Source organism: Condylura cristata, unplaced genomic scaffold (genome assembly GCF_000260355.1).
Source record: "Condylura cristata isolate star-nosed mole 26May11 unplaced genomic scaffold, ConCri1.0 scaffold00007, whole genome shotgun sequence".
In the NCBI taxonomy this organism is placed as follows: Eukaryota; Metazoa; Chordata; class Mammalia; order Eulipotyphla; family Talpidae; genus Condylura; species Condylura cristata.
This window is the reverse complement of record NW_004567108.1, coordinates 41,255,131-41,274,451: the sequence shown is the minus strand read 5'-3', so window position 1 is coordinate 41,274,451 and position 19,321 is coordinate 41,255,131. Positions and strand designations below refer to the sequence as shown.

At 38.0% G+C, this 19,321-nt stretch overlaps 1 protein-coding gene across 3 annotated transcripts in view; it reads left to right on the top strand.

Annotated features, from left to right (window-relative positions):
- The window catches only part of MAST4 (microtubule associated serine/threonine kinase family member 4), a 529,678-nt gene that overhangs the window by 483,813 nt on the left and 26,544 nt on the right, over positions 1-19,321 (top strand). For all 3 annotated transcript variants that reach the window (XM_012721946.1, XM_012721947.1, XM_012721948.1), the window contains 7 exons: positions 5,561-5,769; positions 7,009-7,147; positions 8,468-8,600; positions 9,445-9,610; positions 11,427-11,528; positions 18,329-18,451; positions 18,633-18,745. In XM_012721946.1, the coding sequence (XP_012577400.1) occupies positions 5,561-5,769; positions 7,009-7,147; positions 8,468-8,600; positions 9,445-9,610; positions 11,427-11,528; positions 18,329-18,451; positions 18,633-18,745 (985 nt within the window). The remainder of the gene's footprint in view (positions 1-5,560; positions 5,770-7,008; positions 7,148-8,467; positions 8,601-9,444; positions 9,611-11,426; positions 11,529-18,328; positions 18,452-18,632; positions 18,746-19,321) is intronic.

Here is a 19,321-nt window from a genome sequence, read left to right as displayed (position 1 = left end):
CAAATAACTGCTCCTTTATTGATGGGTATAAACTATAGCCACAATCATTTTTCACTGGATATCCTATCAGGAAACTATGCAATGATCTGACAGTCATCTGAAAGGGTCAGAGAAGAAGGGTCTATAAAGTGAAGGAAAAATTTTATCTGTAACTGTTTCTGCTTCTTATTATTCTACTGTTTGGATTCAAAAGTACCTGGCTTTTGGTTGACAACCCCACACCCCTACCCAACACACACACACACACACATCTGTTTTTTTTATGGGTGTATGTATGCACACACACACATAGATGCATGCATGCATGTGTGTGTTTGTATGCATGTATGTACATACACTTATGTATAGGCATGTGAATGTATATGAATAATATGAAAGTATATGCATTCACACATGACTTTACTACTTAATACTATCTCTTACCAGACCTCTAGTTAGTAGTCAGCCTTGTAGAGAATACTTAACCAGAATAGTTGAAATTTAGAGTAATACATTTCTCTTGGTCTTTCTGTTACAGCAGGATTGATTTTCAGTTGTGCTCCATGCTATATCTGCTCACATTGGTGGCATGTGTTATATGACCCATTTGTATAGACATGTGATTCTTTGTCGTGGCAGAGGTTTGCAGTGTGACAAGATCCTTCTAAGTTACTAATAGAACTTTGGGAGGATAATTAATATACAAACTTTGTCCTGATCTTTTTTAGACAGCCCAGAACTCTGGTTTAATTAAGTATTAATCCCAATTCCATCTGTCTATGAAGAGCAATAAACAATCCCGTCGACATTTATTGCCATTTATCACACACATGAGCAGATGAGGGAAAAGTGGTTTTTGTTGTGCCACAAGGGAGGGCTCTCTTTACAATTTTTTTTTTAACCTCTAATATTTTCCACACCATTAACTCAGTGAAGAACTTAAGTATTTGTGAGTCCTTTCTTTGCTTCACCGATTCATTTTCAGGATTATGTCAAATGGTATATTACCTGGTATGGGTTATAAATGCTTTCTGATGTTTTATTTTGGCAACATTTTATTTCCTTCAAGGATCTTACTGAAACTATTCTGCCTAGGAAAATTGTTTTAGTGTTCAGTTGTTTGCAGGCTTTACCTACCTATTAGTTTCTTTTAGTTTTGGAATTCATCTGAGAATTTCTTCATTAGGGAGAAGACTGAATTTTGACTTAAATGGTTTTGTGCCTTAAAGCACTGCTATATTTTATTGGGGATGGATTTCTGGAATAGGATTGTCTCCGAAGTACCACTTTTATAAAACTTGAGCATATATCTTCGCAGTGTTTGGAGTTCTAATTGGTTGAGTAAACTCATTTGTAGTGCAATTAAACCACTGTAGAGTAGACGAGGTATATCACACTTTGGGGAATGGTTGGGAATATACAAGAAGTTAAACAAGCTGTGAATCAGTAAACACCCAGGACGCAGGCCAAGTCATTAATAGGCTCACAAGCTGCCTGCGGGAACCTTTGCCAATCAGCCAAAACTTTTTTTTTTCTCTTTTGCTGTTCTCAGATTTAATCTCTCATTACATTTGTGGCAGATTTCCTCTCTGTTTTAATTATTTTTAATTTGAAATTTGAAAGGAGCCACAATTTTTGGTCTCCTCAGTCAAGAGGCCGATTGCAGGCTTGTTCGAATGGGCTACAGCAATGGGCCACTCTCTGGGCCAAAAGAGGCTTTCATAGGTATCTGAGGCAGCGTCTGCTGCTCATTTCAGTGACTTCAGTGTCAAAATCTGTGATTTCTAGAAAATGGGTGGTGCTGGAAACTCACCCAGAACTGTAAGATGTCATGGTTTTGCTGAAATTATACTTTGCAACAGTTCATGTGATAAAGCCAGTTTGCTAATCTGATGTACATCCAACTTTTTCCTCTGTTTAGCAAGTCTCAGATCCCTGACCTGGGCCCCTGCATGCCAGTTTAGCACTTTGTTGAAAGCCAGCCCTCATTTTGTGCCAGGTACCGCACAGGTTTCTTATATTCACTTCTCACAGGAACTCTGTGTGGTCACTAGTGATATGACTTCCACCGAGATGAGAGGAAAGAGGCTCAGAGGCACAGCCGCAGATACTCTGGTCCCAGACGAAATGTTTGCCAGCATTCTGTTGTTAGAACGTTCAGCCCTCTTCATTGAGATAATAGGAGTCCTTCCTTTGAGCATTCACATCTGAGTTTTGTAATAACAACTCTGAACATTTTCAAATAAAAGAATTAACCTGGTTGAAGATTTTTAAAAAATAAAAAGAAAGAAAAACACTTAAATTTGACAGGCACATGTTTTCCCCCTCCTGTTTTACTTTCCAGTCCTGTGCATGTTGTCTTCGTTTACTTGGAAAAGGATACAGTCATTTACCTGAGACATCCATGTGTGCAAGCTGACAGACACCCCACCCCCACAGGCTCTCGCCCTAGATTGCCTTTTCTCTTGGCTTTCTGCTAACACATACGTGCACTCTCATTTCCACATGCAGATTTACTCACACGGATTCATGTATTGCACTCTCAGACTCATGCATAATTTTATACGCATTAGACATTCATACTCCTCATGATAGGACTGATTCATTCTGCTTTAGATCCTGTCAGTTTCTGATGCCACTTCTTTCCCCCACTCTTCCCCCACCTCCGTAGCACACATCTCAGTTCTGCATGGGTGGAGTGAAGCGTGGCTCAGAGAGAACAAGGGTCCCCAGTTGCCCTTCCCCCCACATCACCACCCACCCTTGAGTTTTTCACAGGGAGGCCAGTTCAAGAAAAAGAGACAGAAGCAGCCTTTTCAAAGAAAGCAACCCTTGGGGCCAGAAAGCACAGAAATGTGAGGCTGAATCAGTTAAGTTCAGTTTTATAACCTGAGGAGGTTTACAACTCCGGTTAACAGTGTTGAATGTCTGTCTGCCGGTTGCTGTTTGTCTCTATCTTGTTTTTCTTTCTCTCCCTCCCCCTTCCTTCTTACTCAGTCAAGTTCAGAACATGTAAGAGACATGTTCAGAACATGTGAGAGTATGTGAGAGACAGTCATTACTATGTAAAGAAATTTCAGCATCAGTATTCTCAAAGTGGTACAGAAATGTGAAAATGGAGAACATAAACAAAATCCAGCAACAGCAAATTCTAATTAAGAAGTCTAGTTTACTTTTGCAAGTTGATCAAGATACGTGTCCTGAGGCAGTGGTATCTTAAGCTATGTATAGGATTAATTTCCAGTGGTTTAGGTACCTTTCTCTGAGGATTAACTGATTAAGTACACTTTGGCAAGGGAAAAGAGAAAGTCAAATCAAATTGACTGAATTGAAAAATCTGAAAGTAAAGCTTGAAGTTCAGTTTTTACATAGTGACACAGAGAAACCTGTTCAGATACTGGTCTAATTCAGCTGGAGACTTCCTTCTCTTTTGTTCTTTCATAAAATCACATACAATTCTATTTTTCCTTCATTTCTTATTGTCCTCAAACATACTAAATAGCTATTTATGCAAGAAATGGTGATGCTTGATCAAAAATCAGTATGCAAACCTCTCACAGTCTAAAGTGAAGTTCATAATACTGTTTGACTGAGGTACCTTAGTACAAAACTTACTGAATATTGAAAGGATGCAAAGTAAACTATATTCCAGTTGACTCTATGTAGACACTGTTTTTTGTATGTTTAATCTTTAAATTCTAAGTTTCATTTCATTTTATTTTTTTTAAAGATTTACTTATTTTAAAATTCTTGTCAAAGCCTTTAATCTGACTCACAAAGAATGAGTGGTTGGGTTAGTTAATTTAAAAAGTTGATCAAATAAGGAAATTATTAGAAATGCTACATACTTTTAACATTTTAATTTAACCTAAATATTTATAAATTTACTAGTTTTTAATGTAAGACTATTTTAGGGAGGCAGTATTGGCATACTTACTCTGTTTTTCTGTTTTCCACTTTTAATTTTTCTGAAAGTGAAAGAATAGATGTTGAAGCATCTTAAAGATAGGAATCTAGATTTTTATTATTTCCTCAATTTTTAGAAAACTCAGCCATACTAAACGAAGAGGAGTTTTATACTCACATTTATCAGTAATTTCCAAAACACTCCATTTAGGCAGGCTATTGGGTAGCCTTTACTGTGATTGATTGCTTCTTCAGTAAATTATTACTTATTTGATCATTGCATTTGTTGCAGGACAGCCTCATTTAACCTGTTATACACTTCAAATGATTGATGGCTCTTTAAGTAAATTATTACTTATTTAAGCATTGCCTAACCGGAGAGTTCAAACTTGTTTTCCCATGATAATGAAAAGTAAGGAGTAACATATCAGAGATGTATAAGCAAATAAATTTTTCTTGTTGCTTAACCTTCTATGTGGCGTTTAAAGAAGTAACTGATTACTTCTTTTCTCCACATTACTTGAAGCTTCAAAGTACCTATTACCCAGCCAGAAGAGATTCTTTTTTCTTTTTTTCTTTTTTTGATTTTTTTTTTTAATTTTTTAATTTTTTTTTATTAAAAAGTTTATTTTTACATCATTTTGCACAGAAGAGATTCTTAAGACTATTTGGGTAAGACTTTTCACAGATTCAGTGCAGCTAGTTCATTGCACAAGTAAGATGCCCGTGCCTTGGCTGTGGATTGGATGGAGCAGAAATGTACTGTATCATTGGCCCTTTAATGTTGGGAAATGTGTTTCCTGTTGGAAAAGGCATAAGTGTAGCTTAGAAGTTCTATATTGAGGAAATAAGCATCCTGTTGCAAGAGATCACTTAACGACCTATTACGTACTTCTCATTTATCTGGAAATTTCAGGGAAAATAAATTACTATCAAGTTGGAAACCAACATCTGTAAGAAGCCATGGTCCCTTTTGCAGGCCCCCAAGGATGTCATATAGAAAAGTACTGCTTCAGTCAGTCCAGCAAATTGCCCTAGTTTATGCTGGGCACGTTCAGGCTTGTTATGTGTATGCACTTTTGTTAATTCTTTCTTGTTCTGACTTAAACATTGAATTTTGTCTGTGGAAAAACTGAAAACATAAGCCAGCACTTGGAAAATAGCTCACTCTGGAGGTTGTCCATTCTCTCCCTTTGCCAGTGAAGATGACTTTGATACTTTAAAATGACCTATGGGGCCCTCCCTGGTGGCACAATGTGTTAGGACTCAGCACTGTAAGTTAGCCATAGCTGCTTCAGTGTGAGTTCGATCCTCTCCCTGGAGGTGATTCACATGGCATGGCAGACCTCCCCTGACCCACCCACTGCTCTCCTCAGCAGTGTACTTCGCCAATCTGCCTGTCCTGCTCCCCACTCAGTCTCTGGCGAAGTCTCTCACCACCTCTGAACGTCCGGCTTGTACCCCAGTTCTGTATGCATAACTAAATAAATCTTTAAAAAAATAAAATATCCTGTGACCTTTCATCGGGAATGAGGTATTTGTAGCTGTCCATGTCATTGGTGTGAGCTAAATTCTGGCTGACATGTGAATTTTAAAAAACCTGATTATCATAGGTATCATTTGCCCAGAAGCATCCTCTCTTTCCATGAAACCCATCTCTTGTGCTCTTCTTCAGGGCAGTCTATTTTGTTCGGCATAAAGAGTCCCGACAGAGGTTTGCCATGAAGAAGATTAATAAACAGAACCTCATCCTCCGAAACCAGATCCAGCAGGCCTTTGTGGAACGGGATATCCTCACTTTTGCAGAGAATCCCTTTGTGGTCAGCATGTACTGCTCCTTTGAAACAAGGCGCCATTTGTGCATGGTCATGGAGTATGTGGAAGGTAAGCCAGTCTGTGCCACAGAAACATGACACCAGTACCCAGAAGCCCTTACTTTGGAACTTTTTTCTGTATTCATGCCACATAATGGTTGTATCTACCTAGGAACTGAAGCCAGGCAATGAGATGGCTGTATTCCCAGTCATTATCTTCTGATAATTGCTTGTAAAGTGCCTATTCTACTATAACAAGGGGGAAATTAGAGCTATTTGGAAAAGGTTGTTTTTCTCTTTAATAACCTCTAGTATTAACTGCCTTCAGTTGTTCACTAAAGTTATAGGTGACGGATTTTTTCATACTTGCTTTTATCACATACTATCATGAACACTTGATTACAATTCATCTTTTTAAAGAACAAGTTAAAATGTATCATTTTTGCTTTATGGTATGAAAATAAAAATGAGTTAGGAGACAGGAAATATTTTAAGAAATTTGGCATTTTAAATGCTCCAAGTAATCTTCTTTCCACAATTTTACATTGTTTCTGTGTATTTTCGTTTCCATGACTTATTAACATAAACAAGTTAGTGAAAAATAGAGCAGCAAGAGCCAAAATGATTTTTAAAGCATGTAATTTAAGCTCTTGTAGTTGTTCTAACAGAATCCCAAAACTATAAAACTTGAAGAAACATTAAATGTTTTTAGTTTGACCTTTTTATTTTACTGGTGAGTGGAGAGTTACCACATATTTAGTGGTGGATTTAAGACATATACATAGCCAGTCTGATTCCCACCCATTGTTCTTTTAACTACACCAACACATTGCGCTGACCTTTGTTGTGGTTATTTTTACAGTAACTAGCATTTATCACATGTCTAATATGTGTTGGCAGTAGCCTAATTTTGTTATGTAGATTAACTCATATAATCTTCACAGTGTTCTGAAAGGGATGCCACTATTACTATCTTGATATCACAGATGAAAATAATTAAGACTAGGTTGGCTTAGAGATCTCTGTGGCAGGAAGCGGAGCTAGGATTTGAACTCAGGAAACCTGATTCCAGAATTCACAATTTATACTTGTGCTTGTTAAATTGTTACCAAATTTCTGAAATTATGCTGGAATTATTCTCAATTTGTGAGAAAGGTGATCATTTAACTTGGTTTCCAGCTATGACTATGATATACCATGTCTGTGAGTAGAGTCATATTCCACTTTGAAATCTTGTAATTGAAACTCATAATCCTCCTTCACCCTGACCAAAACCTGCTCCTGCTACATCTTCTCTTATGTTTTACAGGAGGTGACTGTGCTACTTTAATGAAGAACATGGGTCCTCTCCCTGTTGATATGGCTAGAATGTACTTTGCTGAAACTGTCCTGGCCTTGGAGTATCTACATAATTATGGAATTGTGCACAGAGACTTGAAGCCGGATAAGTATGTACACTGATGAAACGTTTTTTGTTTTTCCATACCATTCAGAAAGTTGTCTGATGTAAATAAAAACACTTTACTGCTGATATGGCACAATTAAAATGACTCATTTGGAGATACTATAGAGAATTTTTTAACAGCATGTATGTATAGAGATTTTTAAAATCTAATCCCTTACAGGCAATGATGCTCATGATAGTTTATAAAAATATAAAAGAAAAGATGCTTATCATGAAGCCAGGATTAGTTAATTTTTTTAAGTTTTTTTTTTCAATTGTGTGAACTTTGAATAGCCATGTCGCTAGCCAAGCTGCTAGTTGTTCTCTGGATAATTTCTGTATATTTGGTATTATACTTACATAATTCATACTTCAAGATAATATATTTGATATTATAGTCTTTTTTACTCAAAATTTAATTTTTTATTTAATTTTTAATCAATGTTGAATTCATTTTGGTGTTTTATTTGAGATATAGACTATCTTTCCCCAAATGACAAGCTATTCATCTTGACACAATTTATTAAATTTTTCATGTATTCTCCTCTAATTTGAAATGTCTCTCAAGCCTTACAGATTGTGTGAAGGTTTCAAATTGTGCTGTAAATGTTACAATAAAATTAACTCATATTCATTCCAAAAAAATTGGAAAATACAGAAAAATACTAAAAAATTTCAGTCATATATTACCTAAACAATGACAACTACTAGAATTTTGGCATATTTATTTTTTGACTCCTCTGTTAGCCTTCCATTTTTAATTAATTAAATTTTTATTGAAATTATAAATTCAATATAAGTTTTTAAATAATAAATTCAAAATGCTGCCACATATGAATACTTTGCATGTGCATAAGAAGTGTAGGTTTGGTACTTAATAAGAGATATTTAAATTTGAGCTTTAAGTTGAAATCTCAAACAATATATTATCTGTCTGTTACCTCAGGTCTCATCTGTTGTGTAATGTGAGATTATTGGTATCCCCTTCTCTTTTCTGAAAATGGGAGGATATCGCATTTTCATACTTGAATTTTTTAGAGGGTTTCAGGTTGTGAAAACTACTGTGTGTGGCTACTGCAGCAGAGAGGACTTGGGCCTGGTCTCTGGCCCTGCTTTGTGAATTATTGTATACTATTTTCAGCTACCAGGGATGCAAATATTTCACAAATTCTTTTGACTCTGTCTCTTCCCAGGTTGGGCTTTGTAATAAGTTTGATGACAATATAGTAAACATTCTTTTAAAAATGACAGAGGGAGGGAGAAAGCTGAAAAAAAGAATAAGCTCCAGAGTGAGTTTTTTAATGTATATCCTTCTGCTTCTTAGTTTACTGGTCACCTCCATGGGGCATATAAAGCTGACAGACTTTGGATTATCCAAGGTGGGACTAATGAGCATGACTACCAATCTTTATGAGGGTCATATTGAGAAGGATGCTCGAGAATTCCTGGACAAACAGGTAAGCTTGCATGCTGTTTGGATCTTCAGAGAAATACAAAGAAGGATATTGTCAATGAAATTTGACATCAATTTGTGTAGGCCATCTTCACATTAGGCTGAGGGTTTAGATGTCCATATCAGCCGTACTTTTAATAAAGTGCAAATTGCATCCATTTTTCTCCCTGGGCCTCTTTGAATTGTCTGCTCACCCACATTCCTCCCCCAGCATTATGGTCTATTAGCAAGACAAACGATCTAATTGCACGTAAGTGAAAGTGTGAGAGAGACAAATGGAAAACTGTTTTTGTAAGGAATTCAGGAGTCTCAGTAGAGTACTCGTGAAACTCACAATGCATCATACAATCACGGGTGCTAGAATTCCAGCCATGGCCCATTTCCCTTTCAGCATGCCTCATTACCATGTGCCCACAATCTGTTCATTGTAAAGTTACTTAAGGTAAACACATCTCAACTGTCATGCTTTTATAAAGTAAGCAGGGTGAGAATATATTTTGGTCATATAAATATTTAAACTATCTCTGAGTGTGATAGATAAAAAATGCATTGTTATTTTCAATTTAAGATTGCAGATTTTTAAAATGTAAGTTAAAACTATAAAACAGGATCAAATTCTGTTTGAAATTATGTATTTCACATTGTTTAATGTTGGAGCAACATTTTAAGAGTCTCTTCTTTGGTATTTGATACCAGAGATGCTGACTTCCAGTTTTGAATTCTTTGTCCATGTGGTTTCGGGTAGTTGAGCAGGTGCATTCTGGGCAAAATAATTGGCATTTAGTCCTCTTTCTCATTGTAATTCATGTCTAATACTCCAATTATTCTAATACTGCAATCATCTTTAGGTCTGTGGCACACCTGAATACATTGCACCAGAAGTGATTCTGAGGCAGGGTTATGGAAAGCCCGTGGACTGGTGGGCCATGGGGATTATCCTCTATGAATTTCTGGTTGGATGCGTGCCGTTCTTTGGGGACACTCCAGAAGAGCTATTTGGACAAGTCATCAGTGGTAAATATCATCAGGAGTTATCTTTAAGCCACTATTGGGAAGCCTCTATTTAATGTAATTCTGTAGAGCACCAGGGTTTTAATGTTAACCTTTTTCTAACAGTTTAGTAAACAACTTAAAAAAATTCAGTCATCATAGCACATAACTGACTTTCACAATCTCAAGAGAACAATTTGTGTTGAAAATTGATCTGAGAAAGTTCTGTTAACATGGAATTTTGAACTGTACTGGCAATGCAACCAACTTGTATGTGTGCTTTTTCTGCAAAAGAAATTGGAGGTTGCAAATGATTTCATCGTCCAGTCTTCCTTTCCATAATAGGAAAGTTACAACAGGGAAGAAAAGGTTAATGTGGGTAACATTTACATAAATGGGAAAAATGGCTAATGGCACAATGAAGAAATTAACAAAAATGTAATAACCCTACAACAAATGTCTACCAAATAATAAATAATGAGAATGGGAAGGAAGCAAATTTAATCCACAGATTGTTAATGATTTCATTGGTGGTTGTTATGGTGTAATGTTATTTCTGTAACAGCTGTTCATCTTTCATTTAAAATTCAATAACCTTTAGATCTTAACCTGTATGCTGACCCTGACTATTGTTATGTGGCTTGTGGCAAAACTAAATGATAATTAAATAGGCTCTATTACTATTGTACCTGCTGTTTTTATAAATTTCTCCATGCATAGATCAAAAAGGTGCCTCTTCCTAAAGTTTGCCAGTCATCACTGACACCTTCACCACCCATTACTGGTCCATTCTAAAAAATCCAGTGGTGGAAATAGGGAGTAAATTCAGAATAAAGTGAGGAGTTCCTTAATCACAGCATTATTTTCTATCATTGACTGTGAAGCCAGGCTTTTTTTTTTTTTTTTTTTGTGAACTTTAACAAAGTAGATTTGTAAGTTGCCTGCAGTTTATAACCTTTTTATACAATATCTGAGCTATTTATGGATTTATAACTAGGCTGTTTTCTGATATTCAAGGCTTGAATGGCAAGAGGAATCAACTGTTTAATTAACACAAGCAGCAAATGCTGGCTTTTGTTCTTGATGCCTTACGGCTCAGATGCATATTCATGTTTTATTTTCCAAATCAGATTTAAACTGCACTAGAGGAAGCTAGAGGCAGGCACATGTAAAAATAACTCGTGTTTTTATTGCATCTTCATACGCACAAGCACACATACCTATCTCCAGGCAAACTCCTTTAGAATGCAGAATGTTTTCTAATATTTATGACAGATTTTAAATACTTCCATTACTATGATTACTTTGCATTTTTTTCTTCTTCAGTCTTAGCATTTTCACCTTTGTCTGTGGGATGTGTTATTTTTTAAAAATTATTTTTTTTTTTCTCAGAGGTGATAAACTGTGGCTGTGCCCGAATTCTGCTTGAAGATTGTAGGAGAGAAAATTTCGCTCTCATATTTTTCTGGATGGGCAGCCATCTGAAGCACAGGTGTTAGAGTTTCCACTATATTAAGTTCTCTTAATAACTGCAAGGAGCAATTTGTTGTAACCTAATTTTGTTAAACAAAGATGAATCATAAAAGCAAATGAAAGATACTGTTTACTGAAATTTCTCTCCTTCCCTATGAAGAGCAGTGCTGACCCTATCTTGGAATGCTCCCCAAACTTGTTTATACCTCGAAATCAACTGATTATCTTGTTAAGTAAGAGATTCTGTTTCAGAAGGTCAAGGGTGGGGCTTGAAATCCTGCATAGCTGTCAACTTCCCAGTAATGTCCATACGTTGGGACATGGGCCAGCTTTTGAGCAATAAATCTGTAAGTGACATTTCTTTCAGATGAAATCAATTGGCCTGAGAAGGATGAGGCTCCACCACCCGATGCCCAGGATCTGATAACTTTGCTTCTCAGGCAGAATCCCCTGGAGAGACTGGGAACAGGTTAGAACACATGTTATAATTTTGCTAATATGCAGAAAATAATGTCTATGTGGAGCTCTCTGAGGTTTTTGTTTGTGTTTTGTTTGTTTTTTTCAGGGAAACATCTGTTAGTTGATGTAGAACATGACTACAACACAGTATGACAATAATGTTTGGATTTTTTTCCCTTATTCAAAGCAGTACATATATTAGGAGGGTTGGTTGTTGCTGTCTGTGTTTTGTTCTTATTTTTTTGCAAAGCAGAAATTATTCTCAATTTGTTAAAGTGAATAGAACTTCTCTAGAAGAAAATCTCAAGGGCAGATATTAACTCTTCAGTTTTGGAAAGCTTACATCTTAAATAATTTGAAACCAAGCATTAGAGATGTGGACCTTTTCTTGTTTGGGGCTTTCTTTTAATATACATTCCCTAAGCATTTGACCCAGCATGTTTCTATCCACAGGCTCTGAAATGGGTTATCAGCCCTCAGACTAATTACTAGGATGAGTGCCTGGGCTTGAACTATGCTGTCTACCCCATGAGATCAGGACGATGGTCCAACAAAGAGGATTAAAAAACATTAACTTTGATGATTAAAGATGTCATAGATTTATTTCTTGTTGGTTATTTTTCCTGACAGCTATACTACCAGTTTTCTGTTAATGTCCCCCTTTTCTTCTCTTCTTACATTCTGAATAGACAGACTTAACTATCCCAAAATAGAGTCCTGGGCCTGCCCTTACATGTGAATTTATTTGGAAGTTACTAAATATTATATATATATATATATATATATATATAATATTCATCCATAAAAACTGTTGGCTAAATGAGTTGTTTACTCTGAGCTGTTTTAGTCAATTCCATTTTAATAGACATAACAGGATATATTAAGTGATTTTCTTCCACCCTTCAAAGACAAAAATCTTTTTTTTTTTAAGATTTTATTTGTACATACAGAACTGGCGTACAGGCCAGAGGCTCAGGGGCGGCTAGAGGCTTCACCAGAGACAGAGTGGGGAGCAGAACAGGCAGATCGACGAAGTACACTGCGTTTCAGGAGAGGTCTGCCACGCCATGTGGTCACCTCCCGGGCAAGCGGAAATCGAACTTATGCGGAAGTGGCTTTAGCTTCTCAGTGCTGTGCTTTAACTCGCTGCGCAGCCAGGGAGGGCCGACAAAAATCATTTTTAACAGCTCCACATTTTCTCCTCATTTATTTGCCTGTAGTTACCCCAGTTGCAGGCTTTTGTTCTTGCTGAAGTGTGGAATGTTGTTACTAGAGATTATAACGATGCATTAGAATCTGAGGGCCAAGTCTTTTTTTTTTTCCTTTTATAAATAAAGTTTTATTGACTGCAGCCATGACATTAATTCACATGTTGTCTATGGCTGTTTTCACATTACAGTGACAGAGTTGAATGATTCTGACAAACTGTGTGGGCCACAAGCCTAAAATACTTACCCTTCTTATTCCTTTACAGAAAAAATTTTACAGACCTTGTACTAGAAAATTCAAGAAGGTTTAACATCAAGGCTCACATTTGGAGTTTAATGTTGGCAAACATTTTAAATTGAACCTCTTATTAAAAATATTCTGTTCTTTTCCCTTTTTCAGTGGATGAATGGGTCTTTAACTAAGAAAGGCCATATAAATGAAAGTTAAGGCAGATACTCCAGCTCATAGTACTCCCCATGAGGATTATCGTGAGGATTGAAAGAGACATCCAAACAAGTCTCATCTTAAAACCATGTGTGACACTGCTACTGTCACTGTTGTTTTTAGTATCCTACATATATGCTCTCATGCTTTCTCTTTGGAACATGAGATACAGAAATGGTGCCAGTTCCCCACTACCTTTGAGTGGTTGACTCTTACAGAATAGCAGGCCTTTGAATAATCTGTTTCATTCACTATCACTTCATGATAACTTTGACAAGAAAAGAACTGTCTTGGCTGATGTTGTACAAAACAACGTTCTTTGAGGACATGGTTTTCATTATAACATCATTTTGCTTCAAGTTGCAGTTTCCAAGGCTCTTTTAAAGGTGTTAAGTGAGGACTTACTGTACTTTGCATTTGTTTCCACCCTGTTTGGTTTCCCTCTTGTCTGAAGTGACTAGCAGACTTATTCTTTCCCACCCTCTGTGAACTGTAGTCAGATTTACTTTATGGTTCAGGAGATATGAGTGGTTGTCAAAGGATTGGTGTCAAGCTTCTGTACAAGCCTCCACATTGAGCAATGATTTGTACTTACTTGATCTAAATTCAAGTAACTGTAGCATTTTAAAGTCATAACACTACAAATATCTCTTTGTCCATTGTGATAAACTGTCCCAGACAAGTGTTGTCCTGAGGTATGACTAATAATGCATTAGAATGGCCACACCCTCCTGAGAAGTCCCTCCCTTCATGTGTCAGTCATGAGTTTCCTCACTCCTGTTTCTCTGAGAGTACTAGATTCGTGATTGTACGTGACTTACAGATAGGGCTCTGATGATGGTCAACAGTCCTTATATGTGAAATGCTCTGAGTTATCTCTCAGCGCACTTTCTCCTTGACTGCTACTTCTGGTCTTTTCAGAGCTTGACAGTTTGAGAAACAAATCTCTTAGCAGAAGCTCAAAAGAGACATTTAAAGACCCTGTCCAAGCTCTTAGCATTGTCAAGAAGTGCTTGCCAAACAGGCAGGTCCAATGTGACAGGTCCCAGTAGGGCCCAGAGAATGAGACTGAGACTCCCGCAGGCCTGCCATGCTGCTTCCAATGACAGCATTTTGGATTTAATGCATATTTAGCGGGCAAAATAATGCACCGTGAAAATGTGCGAATGCACATTTGCCCGAGAGACTAGAGAGGCTGAGAAAAGGAGTGTGAAGAACATAATGGATGTTTAAGAAACTTCCATGAAAGGAGAGAAAAACTCAAGGGAGAACATTAGTGCCAAAGCATAACTTGCAATTTGGGAACTTGTTGTGCTTGAACTAGAGTAATTGTTTCTTGGTTTTTTGTTTTTTGTTTTTTTTAAATTTCATTTTTGGACAATATGTGATTTCTTCTCTCAGTTACAGCCACAGTACTTCTCCTATCACCAAAGTACCCATAGTCCATCACTGTATTCCTTTGTGCTCTTCAGCTCACCCCCACTTTTCACTCCTCCCTAGATCCCCTCATGGATATTTCATATCTATGGTCAAATTTCAAGGTTTGTTTTTGTCTGACCCTCTGGTTTCTCTATATTCCACATGTGAGTGAAACTAGCCTGTATTCATTTTTCTCTTTTCTTATTTCATTTAACATAATCCCATCCACCTCCATCCATATTGCTGCAAATGGCATGATATATATTTTTTGATCACTGAGTAGTATTTTCATTGTGCACATATACCACACCTTCTTGATCTAGTTGTATGTTTTGGGACATTTAAGTTGTTTTCATATCTTGGCTATTTTAAAGAGTGCTGCTATAAACAGGAGTGTAGGTTTTCTGTCATATTAGTGTTATTGAATTCTTTAGGTAGATTCCTACGATTGGAATGGCTGGGTTTGAGTATTTTGAGGAACCTCCACACAGATTTCCATAGTAGCTGTACTAGTTTACTCTCCCACCAACAGTGTAAGATGGTTCCTTTTTCTCTACATCCATGCTAGCACTTTTTTTTTATCATTTATTTTATGCATACAGAACTGGAGTACAGGCCAGAGGTGCAGGGGCAGTGAGAGGATTCACCAAAGAAAGAGTGAGGAGCAGAACAGACAGATCGACAAAGTACACTGCTGAGGGGAGCAGCGGCAGGTCAGGAGAGGTCTGCTGGTCACCTCCAGGGTGGGGATCAAACTCATGCTGATGTGGCTTTAGCTTCTTATTGCTGTGCTTTAACCCACTGCACCACCAGGGAGGTGGCAAAATGGCAAAAAATATTTTTCTGTTTTTTTAATAGGGACCATTCTCATGGGTGTGAGGTATATACCTCATTGTTGTTTTCTTTTGAATTTTCCTTATAATGGATGATGAACATTTTTTCATACGCTCGTTAGCCATTTGCATATTTTTGTGGATAAACGGCTATTTGGTTCTTCTCATTTTTTTGATCGGGTTGTTGGTTGAGTTGTTTGAGCTCTTTGCAGATCTTCGATATCAGCCCCTTATCAGCTGTATTATGTGCAAGTATTTTCTCCCAGTCAATGGGGTATCTCTTCATTTTGACTCTTACTGACTCTTTTACTGTTCAGAAACTTCTTAGTTTGGTATAGTCCCAGGTGTTTATCATATTTTCTTTGCTTCTGGAGATGACTGCACAGAGGTGTTTCTGATGTTTATGTCATAGAATGTTGTACTTATTTTTTTTTTCTGATATTTTGTCTTTTACATTTTGAGTTGAGTTTTATGCATGGCTAGGAGGTAGTAATCTAGTTTCATTCTTTTGTGTGAGGTAGTCCAGTTTTCCCAGAACCATTTATTGATGAGACTTCCCTTTGAACTAGATTCTCTTGAACTTTTAGAGTGTTGAGTGGCAGCCCGGTTCATCTGAGCTCAGAGCTGGTCAGAGGTGACTGACTCCCAGCCATGTGCCAATTAGAAGGTCTTGAGTAGTTTCTTCATTGCCCTAAATCTAGACATGGACTGCACCTCACTCAAAATAATGGTGAGGCCTCCATTCAAAGATGTCCTTGGAAGATCTAATTGATCTTACACATGAGGTCAAGAAGTGATTCATTTCCTTCCTCTCCCTTCAAGAGGACTTCTGACAGTTAATGTCACTTATGTGAGTTTTGATATCTGATGACTAATGTTTGGTTCATAATATCATTCATATCACACTGAAAGTTTAACCCAAGTGTTATTTCCTTTACACCACTTTCCCTTTTATTCTTTTGTTACCCATCTCTGCAAAAATACACAGGAAACAGACTCACTGGTAAGTAATGTCTTCTTAGTGGGGCACAAAGGCCAAAGGATAAGATTTGTGAGCAGGGCTGTGACTCCTTGGGGAGGACCCCTTTGTCACCATGCATAGAAGTGATGTGAACATTTCAACTGAGTTGGCTCCCAAAGGCTGGCAGTCAGGGCAGAGAAAACCTGTACACTGGAGGTGGTCTAGCTGTACCTTTGCAGCCTGTGACTCTGGAGGGCTGTACTTTTCTGGGCAAAATTGTGTGACTCAGTATTAGAGCTGTCATTTGGTGTAGCCCAGGCGCAGCAGCTGAAGCCACAGTCATTGCAGTCCAGTGCACCAACACAAAGCAGTAACTCGACTCAGCAAAATTAGAGAGATGGGTAGATCAACATTTTAGCCCTTAGGCTGCTCCCTAAAAAAAAGAGCAGTAAGGGAGAGGTCAGGGTGGGACACGCGCACACACGCCTTCCCTCTCATGGCTTGTGGCATCATGGCACTGACTGTGGGCGGGGTGTCGGTAGACAAGCTGCTCCACCCCCCAAATGAAGCTGGTCTTGCCTGCTTTGTGGGATCTTCAGTGCTTCCTGTAAAGGGGGCTATAAGCTCTTTGCAACCAGTACAGTCCTTTTCAATGCACCTGCTACTGCTGTAGCTATGAGGGCCACAGCAGACGTGACAACTGTGCTGTGAATATGGAGAATCTTGGGTAAAGGCCTGACAAATGTTTTTGTAAAGAAGAATTCACTCTCCTTTTTTTCAGGTGTGATTTTCCACTTTTCCCTCTTCTCTCTGACCTGTTGTTTTTAGAGCACTATTTGCCCTGGCACAGTTTCCTACCCCAGTCCTCCTGTGCCTTGTGAGGCCTGTGGTGACAGAGCCACATCTTTTTGCCTTCCCCACCCAAGATCCAAGCCCACTTTTCCATTCAGCTGCACTTCTCACCCCATTCCTTTTGCACTCCACTGAGGACAATTTGAGACGCAGGGGTGACTGCTGCACTGAGGAGGCACCTGCATCCCGCCTAGAGGGGCCTTTCCTAGTGGGGGGAGGCTCATTAGACTCTGCTGTTGGTCTTGTGAGAAATCCCTCTTCCTGGTGCTTTTTCAGGACTGATTTTGCTGATCTCCCTCATCAACATGTGCTGGTGACAAGGAAGGGGCCTGGTCTCCTGCTATGCTAACTTGTGTATCTTCTTACCTGTGTTAGAGTGTAATAGTACTTAGATAGGACCTGCCTTTCAAAATCACTCTTTCAAATCACGAGCTAAATTAAAAACACTGTTTTATTTATTTGTGCTTTCCTGCTGGAGCAACATAAAGAAGTCTAAAGCTTAGGAATTATGGCTGGTTTTCATTACCTGCATTACAAGTTTTTCAAACAGGTTTGTTGGTTTCTTAAGACTCTACGCAATCTAATTCCTACCTATGGTAATCAACAAGCCAATAGTATTGAATGGTAGCCATTGTATCTTATTTAGGAAAAATTCATCTTTATTAACCTTACCTCTAGAGAAAATGTTGCAGTGAACACATTTTGCACCTTGTTAGAATTTCTGTGGGCTTTTAATGAGCAAGTCTGCTTTGGGCCAATGCGTGTCCACATCCCTCAGTTCAGCATAATGTGATTTTAAGTGGCCGCGTCATTAACCTTTGAAAAATGGAGGACGTCGTGAAAAAATTAACAAAGAAAAACTGTGCCATGGCAACTGCTGTTAGCAAACTCAGATATCCTACTGATAAGTTATGGGGAAGATTTGAGGAGGTTTTGGTTGTTTAACTGAAAAAGCAAGATTTCCATGAATTCTTCATTTCTCTATCAGTACATCTTTTTGACTGCGTCTTTGTTGTTGTTTCATATTTATGTTTGCTCAAAGGATAGTTTAACACTTTCCTCTCTGTCCTTTCCCTCTACCATCACCCGCAGGTGGTGCATATGAAGTCAAGCAGCATCGATTCTTCCGTTCTTTAGACTGGAACAGTTTGCTGAGACAGAAGGCAGAATTTATTCCCCAACTGGAATCCGAAGATGACACAAGTTATTTTGATAGTATGTACATTATCTGACATAAATCATCATTTGGCCTTTGTAGAAAATTCTCTCTCCACTTTTGCTAGAACAAGTGGGTTCTTGAACATAATGTTATGCAGATATAGAAATTCTTGCTATATCTAAATTAAAAACTGGATTCTCAGTATTTAGAATTATTCCCAAACATTTTTTTCTGCAGCACGGTCAGAGAAGTATCACCACATGGAGACTGAGGAAGAAGATGACACAAATGATGAAGACTTCAATGTGGAGATAAGGCAGTTTTCCTCGTGTTCACATAGGTTTTCAAAAGTAAGTGAAATGTGAATTAAACGAATGAGCTTTCTCTAGTACAACCTCCCATTGAATAGTGGTTAGTAATACTCAACAGCAGGACAGGATTAGAAAAAACCACCTTCTCAGTTTGGGGGCTGAGGTCTCCAATACTTAAAATTCCTTTTTGTTTAAGGAAAGTCACCACACCATCCTCTTGATAATCCATAGCCCTGTCCCACTCCAGAAGAAAAATTCTATATTTCACTCTACCCAGGTCTTTTTTTTTTTTTTTTTTTTTTTTTTAGAGGCACAGACGTGCACTTCCAGTCATAGTTTTGGAGTACACATGGCCATTTGCATGGTAACATCACCTGGCATGCCAGGCTGGCATTCCCCCACCCCCACCCACCATTTCTTTCATTATCTAATAAAAAACATTGAGCTCATTGTGTGAGGAGCCCTCTCCTCATTTTACACAGACTCAAATGCAAAGCGACCCCATTCTTGACATAAGCAGAGACACGTGGGGTCAGTACACTGTGGGCTGAAAAAGTCACATAGTCAATAACAGAATCTGTAAGATGTGATTAAGAGACAACAGAAAGGCAGCCT